At 45.2% G+C, this 12452-nt stretch overlaps 2 protein-coding genes across 3 annotated transcripts in view; both read right to left on the bottom strand.

Annotated features, from left to right (window-relative positions):
• Positions 1 to 9079, bottom strand: part of LOC119442164 (inositol polyphosphate 1-phosphatase) — a 31808-nt gene extending 22729 nt beyond the window's left edge. The window contains exon 1 of the mRNA XM_037706926.2: positions 7490 to 9079. The gene's annotated coding sequence lies outside the window, so the exon portion shown is untranslated. The remainder of the gene's footprint in view (positions 1 to 7489) is intronic.
• LOC119442163 (NF-kappa-B-repressing factor) lies at positions 4868 to 7291 on the bottom strand. Of its 2 annotated transcripts, XM_049661933.1 has the most exons (2): positions 6572 to 7291; positions 4868 to 6460 (listed from the first exon to the last, which is right to left on the bottom strand). In XM_049661933.1, exons 1-2 carry the CDS (start codon positions 6983 to 6985, stop codon positions 5027 to 5029), a joined length of 1848 nt encoding a protein of 615 aa, XP_049517890.1. In that variant the 5' UTR covers positions 6986 to 7291; the 3' UTR covers positions 4868 to 5026. The 2 variants fall into 2 exon arrangements, with proteins under 2 accessions (XP_049517890.1, XP_049517889.1); XM_049661932.1 differs by having other exon boundaries at positions 4868 to 7289.
• Positions 9080 to 12452: the final 3373 nt, after the last annotated feature.

Here is a 12452-nt window from a genome sequence, read left to right as displayed (position 1 = left end):
GCTCTCTTCGCTATCGCCGTCTTTCATCTCCCGCTGCGCTCTGCGTTTGCTTTCCTCCTTCGCTGCCCTCGTTCGCTCAGTTACGAGGGACGACGCCAACACTCGCCGCAGGAACGGCCGCCTAAAAGCTGCACTCTAAAATGCAGCCCATCAAAAATTAGGAACACCAACTACACACGAGTCGCCACGTTAGCTATAAGTGACATAAACATGTATCAGCATCCTGTTTAATACAGTATGAACGTGTGGACTTGCCTGCTTACGAATAACTGCATTGGTATGAAGAATGCAGACTGTTTGATTGCTTTATTGATCAATGATTGATTTGGTAAAATTAATGTCCTAAACTACACTTAGGTTATCAGAGATGCCGTGGTGGAGGGTTGCAGATAAATTTTGACCACCTGATATTTTTACGTGAACCTAAATCTAGGAAGACCAGAGCAGCAGCACACCCAGGAATAAGGAAATACAGGATACAGAAAAGCCCTGCACTTTTGAACACTGTGAGCACTTTCAGTCATTGTGCCAGCATGCATGTACAGGATGCAAGCATGTTCATACATGTGTGCAGTGATGATTGATAGGTTGATTGATTGACATTTCAAAGCAACACAGGGAATAAATATGACAGGCTCTGTAGTCGTGGATATTGATTAATTTAGGTATGCATTAAAAACTCCAGGTGCCCAAACCTGGAGTTTTTAATGCATACATAAATTTAAACATATGAACATCTCTGAATACTGCCCGCAAAACTCAAGCATCTGCCAGAAAAGGCCATGACAGCTCACTTATCTAGCACAAGAAATATGGTACTAATGATTGTTATCTCCTGAGATGTAAAGCAGTAAAACTTCCCTTGAACATAGTTGAAGGCACATCAAAATGAATTCACTCATGTGGAAGTTTATTCAAGTGAAGCGTGCATGCAAGAGCCTCCTACAAGCAAGAAAGGATAGAACAATACATGCAATGTAAAGACAACTACTTCACATTTTTAATAGATGCACTGAGTTTTAAAATCTTATGCAAACATGATGGCATCTCTTGCTTCATCTGTGCATTAGGCATGTTGGCCATTACAAACTGGACACAAGTGTAAGTAGATGTGCAGATCCTTGAGCAAAATGGTTATTACTTGTCAATCGCCACCTTTGAGATATGTGGTCACCTTCGGCTGCATCTGTGATACCATTTTAAGCAGCAAGTTCAGCTGATCTATAGCCGCAAAGGTAATTTAAAGTTGCACAGATCCCACACACTATGGAAATCTATGTTATACAAAGCATTTTGCAGGCAGCTGGCCATCCAGCATTGTTTGGGGTTTTGCAAAGCGTTGGTAGGTGGACCAACGCACTAGTGTAAATCGAGTAGTTGTGTGCGATGATAGCAGCAAGACGAGGATGATCATCATATGATGGCAATGCCATGATTCCTAGTGTGTCCGTCCGACGCAAATTTATATGACATGCTCACTGATGAGTTCTGCATAGGCATCTAAAGCGTGTAAGTGAGAGATGCACGTATTCTGATGCGATCTGCCACTAAGTGTCATGTTGCCTATATCAAAACGCTGATGGCACTTGAACTTAGGTGAAGAAATGTTAAAATGTGACCATCCTGGGTCAATCATGAAGGCAGTACAACATCACACAGTTTCAACGTAGTGTTAGCTGCTTCTAGAAAAGTAATGGTAAATGGCTGCCGATCTTGAGGACAGTGCAGCCTCACACAGCACCTCAAAGCGCAAGCTGTCCCGAGGAAAGAACACGAGAAACTGGCATGTGACACAAGTGCTAAATGTCAAGAAAGCATGCCAAGAAGTGCAACATCGTGGCCTAGTCCCAGGTACTTGGGAGTCCTGCTGAATAATAACAGGCACAGTGACCAGTACTGGAGGTGGCAGTTGAGTGAACTCCGTAATATCACAGAAAAGCGCAGGCGAGAGGACGACTTGCATAAACCTTTTTCAGCCCATCCATCAAGGCATTCTCATTCCTGTGCAGGTCTCTCTATGGCAGATCATTAATCGCTTCCTCTTTGAGAGGGAGGCTTAGGACCCAATTCTTCGCATGGTCTGTCAAGTTCAGCTCGGATGGACATTGCCCGACCTTGCTATTTCTACTGCAAATGTTCAGTTACCTCAAAGAAGTTTTCACTTGTAAGTTGCTCACCATGCATATTTCTTTGACATACGTACCCGAGTTCAGTGACAAAAAAGCAACTTTATAGAGACCTTGTAGTAAACTCTGTGTTGCCTGTCCCACTTAATCGGTCTATCTACAATTCTGGGTCGGAGCAAGACGTTCTCAAATGATGCCTGTCCCGCTTGAGGCAGTCATTTTTCTTTAACTTTACACAGGTCCTCAGCCAGTTAAAACCTGGATGGAGGAAAAAGGATTATATTCGTTGCGCGGGGTATGAATTGTTTTATTTGTGGGAAACTCGAACCACTGAGGATGTCTTTATTTATTGTTGCTATATGAAAGGTTCTTTTGGGATATACTACAGAGCACTTTAAAAGAGGACTTTCATTTAGACCCACACACTATCAGATTGCATATCATTGAGAACAAACATGGCGTACCTTTTGACGTTACAATGCTTTAGGGCCTGTGTAGGATATGGAGAGGCTACATAGTGCGTAGACACGACAATGTTGGCACACTATCTACAGGCTTATTTTTGCATATCAATAGCAGCATTCATTGAGCCCTACAGCCTTCAGCCATGTTCCCTGACTAGTACAGGTACTGGTTGGTTATAGATTCCCCTGTTGTTGATTTGTATTGCCCATTTTCAGTACTAGAAGAAATGTGGCCTATTGGCTAGAGCATTGGGCTGCTCTGCTCAAAGGCAGAGGTTCCATTCCACTGTCGGTCATGCATTTCTCTTTATTACAGAGGTCTGAGATGAGGCGAGACAGGAATCTACTACGTCTACCTACCTGCCGTAAAGTGCCTGGAATAACGCACAAAAAAAAAATACCATTCCAAAGCAAACATAGTGCCTGCTGCTACAATTAATACAACTCGCCGCAGCAATTATGGTGCACGCACTGATGGAAGTAGGTAAATGCTGTGAAGGAAAATGAGGAAAAGCCCCCTATAGTATTATACAAGTGAAAGCTCTAATTCTGCAGAAGTGAGAGCTACCATGCAGTTACTATAGAGCTTTCGTAAGAAATATATTACAAAACTTTGTCTATCCAAAAATTTCACGATTTTTCACCGCGTAATAAACTTGGATTACAAAGGCACCTTTGCTCTGCACAGAAAAAAAAAAAGTTTTATTTTGCAGGACAATGTGCCTGTTCACAAGGCATCATACTAGACATACTTGCTATATTTCACAATTTGACTATTTATTTACTAGAGGTGTTTGAATATTGAAATTTCCAAACGAAATATTCTAGAAAAGCAGCCTCCAAATATTGAATAATTTTAACTTTTAAACAGTAAAATATGAAGCGAGTGCAACTCACTTTGTAAACAAGAAGTAGCTTTAGATTATTTGACACATGTATGTCATGAATTATGCAACAGAGAGAGAGAAAGAAAGGGAAAGAAAGACAAGGAGGTTAGCCAGTGTAAATACCAGCTGGCTACCCTGTACTGGGGAAAGGGGTAAAGAGAATAAAAGGGGAGCGACTAAATCCCCACCAGAACACACCAGTGTTGCCAGATCTCGTCTTGTGCGGTTCCCTAGATTTGCGAGGCGGAGATGTCCCTAGTTAAGTCACGCGACTGCGTGCCGCGTTCGCCTTCTTATCGCCTCCCCCTCCTCGTAGGTGCGTGCGCCAGATTTCAACATGTGTGCATGCAGGAGATGAACGTGGGCGCAAGGTTTACACTTGCAGCAAAATTAAGGAAAATTAATGCAACTGAGAGCTTGTAAATAAACACCTGCTTTCAGTAATATGAAGCGCTATGGCAATGACAGTAATGAAACAAGCTAGGGAACAGCAGTTCGAATAGTTAAATGCACTGGATGCACGTATTGTGTTCATTGAAGGAGAGAATATTACTACAGCACTGAACACTGTTGTAAATGGATGAAAGCCTATGGCAAGACTTGCACAATAACAAATTGCTTTGTCTAAATTTAGACAAATCAGCATATGGGCTGTCTAAAAGTGAGGCATTCTTACTGAATAACTGGAAAATGCACAGCAGAAGAGGTATTATGCTTGAAAACAGGCTTCCAAAGTAAAAAAGACAAGCAGCAGCCATTTGTCTCGTGCATTTGCCCAGGAACTGGTGCTCTTGCACTACTACCACAGCTCTCCTGCAGCAGAATAATTCAATGTAGTTCTCATTTGCATTGAACTTTTGTCCCTCGAGATTCCAATAAGTGTTATCCCTCATATCCGAACAAAAAATGAATATTTGACAAATTGAAATCGTGAACTGTCGAGCTGCATACGAATTGAATATAAAGACTATTATTCGTATTTGAAATTTCTAATATTTACGCACCCCTGCTATTTATCATCCCGAAACTTGTGAAAGGGTTGAAACGAATGGTATTTTTGAAAATTTCTGATGGAACATCCATAAGAAGTGCTTCAGCTCGTAGCTATGAATACATCTTTTTCCTATAGTTCTGCAATTTTCCAAATGTACTGAACATCCCAGTGAACACACAACATAAGTGCAAGTTTCATGTTTGTAATTTTCTCAAAATTGTATGCATATACAACTAAATAAATGCCATATGCTTACTTCATTTAGTGACATGTATGATAAAACAGCAGACATAGTATACTGGACGTAGTTTACGTGGGGTGGAATAACCCCACTGATGGTGATGTGTGTTAGGCACAAATCCCTACTACCTCCTTCACACCACTTCATCAAAGAACTGCTTGCGTAAGTCCATTTTATTCACACAATCATTGCAATCTGGTTTCATTTGCTGCAGTGCAATTTTTATCGGTGGCCATTGCTGGAACGCATTCTTTCACTCACTGTCGCGATACAGTGCAGCACTATGCAGCAACTTCTCATCTCAGTGATAAGCGTCAACTATCTTCGTCAGAATCTTGCTGTCCTGGCAGAACAACTTCATACTTCTCTGTTGGTCCCGAGGTAAGGATCGTATCCACAAGCTGCCGCACAGATAGTTTGTGACGCACAGTGAGAAACCTGCCCGATGGTCCATCCACACTTACACTTTTGAGGCCGTACCTGCGCGCCACCGAGTGCACATACTTCCTTTCCTCATTGTCAAACTCGGGCGAAAACACAAGGTCCTGCAGCACCACTGTGTCTGCAAACTCCTTGAGCACCTGATGAACCTTAGTCTTGAAGTTGCTACCCATGCGGGCAGGGCCCCCGCTGAAGCCAAGGCCCTTCCGGCCACATGTTTCCTTAAGCATAACAGGTTCCACAATGCCAAGACCTTCCTTTCCTATCCCACCACCACTCCAACCCATCATCTTCAGCAGCTTATGGCCAATGTTTTCAGAGGTTATTTGTTCCTGGGCATTGCTTTCACCAGGAGTGCCAAAGGTGTTCTTGGTCAACTCAGGACCATGTCCATCTACACGCCGTTTCATCCTAAGTGTAGGAGCTACACTCTGAAGGTATGCCAGGGATGCAGAGGCTGCTTCGAGCTTTGCCTCCTGCTTTGTCTCGGCTACACCGTGCTTGATTTCGCAGTGCCCAAGTATGTATGTGCATTTGTACCCAGATTCTGTACTCTCTACTTCGAAAGTGCCTCTCAGCCTGTTTGCACATGCTGTCCTACTCAAGGTTGACATAACATCACAGGAAGAATTCAATGCTTGAACCACAACCAGTGTTTCTAGATTTAGCATGCCATCATCATCTGCCAAATTCTGTTGAGTGCAATCCTTCTCGGGGCTGGTTTGCTGCTTTGCGGAATTAACACGGCTGCCACTCTGTTCGAACTTGCGAAACGGCGCCTGCACGCGTACGGGAGTCTTGGGGCTGTCGGGAACACGGGAGAAACTGTCCCAGATTACCTGGAAAGCGAGGCGCTTTGCCTCTTTTTTGTTAGAGGCCGACGCTTTTCCCAGTGTTTCACCGTCCGAGCATACAACACATTCGAACGTGAGTGGTTTCTGTTTCTGGGCAGGCTGCTCCTCGAACTGCACGTCCAGACTGAAGCCGCACTTAGAGAACACCTGCTGCATCTTGTCCAGCGTGTTGGGCCCGCTGATTACGTCGTCTCTGATCATCTGCGCCGCGGCCTGGAATTTCGGGAGCCTAGTAGAATCTTTGGAATCGACTGGAGGCGGCGATCTTTCGGATCGCGCGAGGACACTCTTCTCCGAAGGCTTGTCGGTTGGCTTTCGCGCAAGCTTCGCGGTGCTGGCAGAGTCCGGACAATCGCTACTGTCAGCCGACCGCTTGCGCGACTCGAACCCAAGGCCAGCCCTGTTCGCAAAGCCTCCCACAAACTGCTGCCTGGTAGGCACAGCGTTGCTAGGGTCGAGGGAATCATCACCGCCAGCCGGTTGATTGCGCGGCTTGCATCCCAGGCCAGCCCTATTCGCAAAGCCGCTCACAAACTGCTGCCTTGTAGGCACGGCGTTGCTGAGGTGAGAATCATCACCGCCAGCCGGTTGTTTGCGCGGCTTGGATCCGAGGCCAGCCCTGTTCGCAAAGCCGCCCACAAACTGCTGTCTGTCTGGCACAGCGGTATACGACTCTGCAGTAGCTTGTAACGAAGCTTCTTCTGGCGACAGGTCGCTGGCCCTCACGAAGGCGACCGGCGCAACTGCGGGAGCCTTGGCGCGCTCCGACCTCGGCACGTCTTTCGCTAGCTCGCGCACAAGCTCTGCTACGCGAGCTGGGTAGGCGCACCCAAGCAGTTCCATGTTCACAAATGTCTGGGCCAAACAGAGCAGTCGGGTCTCTGGAAATCTGTTCCGGTGCCGCCGGATGAACTCTCGGCGCATGGCCCAGTGCTCGTTTGGCTCCCACGGCTGCCGCAACCGTTCCAAGTCTTCCATCTTGCTAGACAACCACGGCAATGGACACAAATATAACCGTTTCAGGGGAAAAAAAAAAGGCCCTTAACTAGGCATCCCTACACTGCGCATGGCCTCGTCTTGGCCGCAGCCCATCAAGCTGTAAAAAACTGTAACAACATGGTCCGCGGAGGCAATGACTTAACTCGCGAAAGTTTCGTAGGTTCAGTGTTATCGGTCGACGGGAGAACAGTTTTACAGCGAATCCAAGCGTTCGCATGTGCAGTTGGAACGACGGAATAAAAATCCATCGCAGATATCGCGAGCTGAAAAGTTTTTCGAAGCGCACACTGGCGCAGTTATGATTCAGGAAATGTCTCCGAATAAGCAATAATCAAATACGGGAAACGATGGGTGCGTTGAACGAACCAGTCTTTCAGAAGTTGAGTCTACAATTCAGAACCAGCAGTAGAACGGGTAGAACCACCATTTAGGCGAGCTTCAAACGAGGCTCACAGTATAGCAAAAACAAGGGCATCCACTTACCTGCAGCATCGCTCAGTAGGCACAAATGCGTCTAATTAGATGACAGATGCCCCGTTGTTCGGCTTCCCGTAGCGGCTGCCCGGAAATCACTCGAATGGCGCCACAAAACCGAAACAACCGGATAGCCAGACTTTAGCGTTAACTATCTCAATTCTCTATTGGAACCAGCGTATACGGTAAAGAGGCACCTCGACCCTCTTCGCGCCAAACAGCGCAACCACAATCTACAACGTCGGCATTCAGCCACGGTTGCAAGTCGTTCAAGAAATGTACGCAGAGGGGGTGGGGCAGGTATCCTGCTCCGAATCCGGGCGCGCAGTACGGCGGGCGTTTTGAAACAAGCGAGTACTGCGGCGACGCCGGAAGCAAATTTTGCCAACACCATTTCTTTCTTCTGTTTTTTATTTATTTATTTTTTTTTTACTTATCGGCCCACCTGCCTATCAAAATTCTGCAAAGGAATTTGGCGGCGGTAGCTCAAGCGAGAGCGTTTTACCGGGACCAGTCGGACAGTCAAGTGGATACAACTTGTACGCACGGGACCAGTTCAACATTCTACTCGGACCTTTTTGCGGCGAAGTTCTGACTGGTGTGGTAGAAGTCTGTTGCCAAACTCAGGGGTCAGGTGCACACTAACTTCAGTTCAGCCGCATCCCGCGACCAGAGGATTTCCTGCTGACCAGGATTAACATTGTTCTGGAATCAGTAAGCCGTCTTTCTGAAGGTGGAATTAATTTTGTATGTAAAGCACAGAATGTGAATCATACCGCGACTCATCCACCGAATTTTGTGCGCCCACAGATTGGATGCATGCAAAGCAGTTGAACAGAACCCAAGGCTATATGTTCTCAAATAACACAATGTTGTGACCGATACATTAAATTTGCAAATCCAGCTCTACTCAAGCACATCATGTACCCATCTGCATAGCCATGTTTTTTCGTCAAAAACACGAGCGTTCAATAAAGACTTCTCTTGACCCACTTTTCAGCCGAGCAAAAGGCACTGGCACACTTCTGGCATTATTTGTACAATGGCACTCTTGTAGAAGTTCGCCTTGGGGCCACGACTTGACAAGGAGGCCATATGACTTGACTTCAGCAATAAACGTCATCAAGAACTGCTTTCTTTTCAAAAAGAACTTCAAATGAAAAGGGACAGAAGCCCGAGGGCACAAGGTCCGAGAGCACGGGGAATGGTAAATAATTTAATATTCAGAGAACTTTGCTTCCATTTGCGCAACATGCAGTTGAGTTGTGAGCAGGAGCATAGCGCTGCAAGAGGACAATGCATTCCGATAGCATGCCACACCTGTCAATTTCGATAGCTTCCGTTATTGTTTCCAGCAAGTTGGCATAATAGGTCCTTATTATAGTGGTACTTTTTAGCAGAAAACCTGCCATCACTACTTTTTGCTGGTCCCAAAAAACCTTGCCGGCTGAGTGTTGCAGACTCAGGTGGCATTGGCTTGATTTTTTGGAAGTGACGAGACCTAGTGCTTCCTTTTTTGTACTGGGACTGACTTTCTGGTCACAATGAGGAAACAATGTTTTATCCTGTACATTATATTGCTCAGCAGCCCAACACCATAGCCACGAAGCAACCACGGCAGGTTGAAATTCCGTATTTAGGGCACGTGATTCACAGCTGCAAGTCAATCAGTCATCTTTCTGAAAAACAGAAAGCAAGCAAGGAACTCAACATGCGGACATCTTTTGCTTGTGCAAGTGTCCTGAATAACTTTGTTTTTAATTAAAATTAAGTTGTGTGATTCAATGTCCTGAAACTGCAAAGCAGGTTAAGAAGGTTTTATTGCACTAAATACATTTTCATCATCAAAAATACATTTTCATCATCATTGCACTAAAAAGATATACACAAATGATTGTGACAGCATCTGGATCTATAGCCGATATGGCTAGTTAGGATCCATAACAAAAAGGTGTGTAAGTACAGAATCAATTAGAGAGTACAATGTTAACATGAAAATTACAGCACCAACGCGGCATGAGTTTGCGAATACAATATTAATATGGTGACTGGTAGCTCCCTGAAAGAAAGAGTCTCTTGAGCGACGGCGCAATATTTGGCAGACATTTTATCAAGCTAGGTATATTGTTCCAAATTTTTGCGCCAACAAAGGATATTGTTCGATGGCCGTAAACGTTGTGGACTATCGGCAGATTAAGATTTTTTTGTTCCATGCACCTGTCGAGTGTTACACCTGGGTTTTACTAAAACTGATGAATGATAGGGTGTGTTCTTGTAAATTATTTTGTGTACTAATGTAGCACTTTTATATTGCCTAACGACATTAAATGGCATTATGTTGAGGTTTCTGAAAAGCTCTGTGGATGATGCATTCTGATGGATGCCGAAGTATCCCTCAGATACCGAGTATCCCGAGATGCCGTAGTGGAGAGCTCCAGATTAATTTTGACCACTTGGGAGTCTCTAATGCGCACCCAAAGCATGGTAAACAAGCACTTTTTGCATTATGCCCCCACTGAAAAGGAACCACCGCAGCAGGGACTGAGCCCGTGACCTTATGCTCCTCACGCGGTGGCTCGACGTCGCACGATGAATATTTTTTCTATAGAGCCTAAATCGATTTAATGCCGGGCATACTGTCTGCTGAATCCAAAAATGTGGGCCAATCGATAGCCAATCAATAACTAATCCGGATAACGCTGGGGATGACTTGGTAGTGCTTAGCCTAGCCAAAATACATGGCCAATACCTTGCGATAGCCAATCGATAGCTAATAATCTATAAATAATCAATACATTCCAGGAAATGCTGGGGCTGACTTCGTAGTGGTTAGCCTAGCCCAAAATCTTGTGATAGCCAATGAATAGCTAATCGATAATCAATCAATAATCAATAAATTCCGGAAAATGCTGGTGTTGATTTGGTAGTGCTTAGCCTAGCCCAAAAGCCAGGACTAGCTAGGTGCCCATCAGGTCCGCTGTCTCTTTAGCATTGCACCTCTAGTGCAAGCTACGGTAATTTTTTTTATCTTGCAAAACAATTATTGAACTGTTGCATCAACATTCTAGTGTGGTGGGCTCTCCCTTTGCGGCAATGTCACCATCAATGGCTGACTGATCGAGGTAAACTGGGAATTGGGGCTGGGCCATTTCAACCAATTTCCACCTACAAGTTAATTGCCACTGCCAGTACTTGCTGTCTCAAGGCACCTTTCTTTCCAGACTCGAGACACGTACCTAAAGCAAAAATTGCTGGCAAGAGAGTTCAGCACTTTTCGATTGCCTGTAGTGATTAACATCTAGCAGTTATGTGAAATTTACTCCACGCATGCATTGCTGAAATGGGCGAGGAAAAACCTACCTATATTCAAATGGGCCTGCTCAGGCACTGCAAAGCAGCAGAGGGGTGTTGTGCTCGCTGGTGCTGTCAACTGACTGCTTCTCTTTCTGGTACTAGCACTGCTCAAACTTCTTCCCTGGTAGTATGGTACTAGTGTTGCACACTCGTAGCTATGCTACGAGTATGCTACGAGGGTGGAATCACTCCAATATTTTTGCAGTGTTTCGTCCCCTAAACGTGCTGGCTACTAACAGTTATGAATTCTGGTTCCAGGAATTTTGCTGCCTTGAGTGATCCAACAAATGGGCCTGCTCAGCTTGCAATATGCATAGACTCAGTTTGCAAATGGACCCAGTATGCAAAGCTTCACCGGCACGTTTGTGGAGCAATCCCCCATTAACCATTATTGGACCTGTAAGCCAATTTAAACAGACAATCTGAAACAGGATTTAACTAATGCTATCTGCCAGCTTGAAGTTAGTTTTAGCATGTTCCTGTTAAATTTTTCCGGCTCTTGCCCTCTGAAATGCTGGTCCTGCTTAGTTCCCGTAGGAGTATGTGTTTCTTTTGCTACATTGTTCCAAGTTGCTACATACGTCTTAAACTGTGATGACGTTAAACCGATGATGCATTGCATTTCCTCCCTACATCATGGAACACGGTCTCTGTTGCGACTATGCATCAATGCTTCCAAAAGGGCTTCAAGGTTTGGATGGGCAAGGGCAAGCAGTTGCAGGGTGCAATGCCAACGGAAATGCTGATGATGTGCAATACATTCATAATGCCAACGAGTCTGCCAAAAAGGTGCAGAAAGGATGCTATGGCACGAAAAAGAGCCCATGTCACCTAATTTGAATATGAGTCCTTCAATGATGGTCCGAGGCACTGCGACTACAGAGTTTGTTGGGCATTGTCACCGATCTCTGTGTGGCTCGCGACTACAAAACCGAAGAGGTGGACGCAGGCACAAGCGGTTGCCCTGCACCCATGCACATTCCCAGATGCTGTCATGGCCTTCGATACCTTGTGTTCTTACCTATATATGAATGAGAAGAAAGGGAACCGAGGGGCCCGATTTTTAGTAATCATATTATAAGAAGCCAAGAAACAGACACCAAGGGCAACATAGGGGAAATTACTTGTACTTACTAATTGAATTAAAGAAATGATAAATTAACGGAAATTAAAGTGGATGAAAAAAACAACTAGCCGCAGGTAGGGAACGATCCCACGTTTTTGCATTACGCATGCGATGCTCTTGCCAATTGAGCTACCCCGGTGCCATTTTCCCATCCACTTTCTGGGCTATTTATATTTTACTACTAGAATTAACCCTGGGAGTGTTTGCCAGTGCCACCACACACAAACTTTGGCAGGCGGATGTGGAACATCTTTTCTGCTGCAGGCGTCATGACTACAGAACATTGATGCCTTCAGGTAGCATATGTGGGTTTATTGACCAGTTAGCTTCACCCAAAAAGATCACGCACTCGTGATGCCTGCGGCAGAAAGGATGTTCCACATCCGTCGCCACGGTGTGTGTGTGGTGGCGCTGGCTAACACTCCCAAAGTTAATCTAGTAGTAAAACATAAATACCCCAGAAAGTGGATGGGAAAACGGCTCCGCGGTAGC

Source organism: Dermacentor silvarum, chromosome 2 (assembly GCF_013339745.2).
Source record: "Dermacentor silvarum isolate Dsil-2018 chromosome 2, BIME_Dsil_1.4, whole genome shotgun sequence".
Lineage (NCBI taxonomy): Eukaryota > Metazoa > Arthropoda > Arachnida > Ixodida > Ixodidae > Dermacentor > Dermacentor silvarum.
This window is presented reverse-complemented; position numbering and strand designations above follow the sequence as displayed.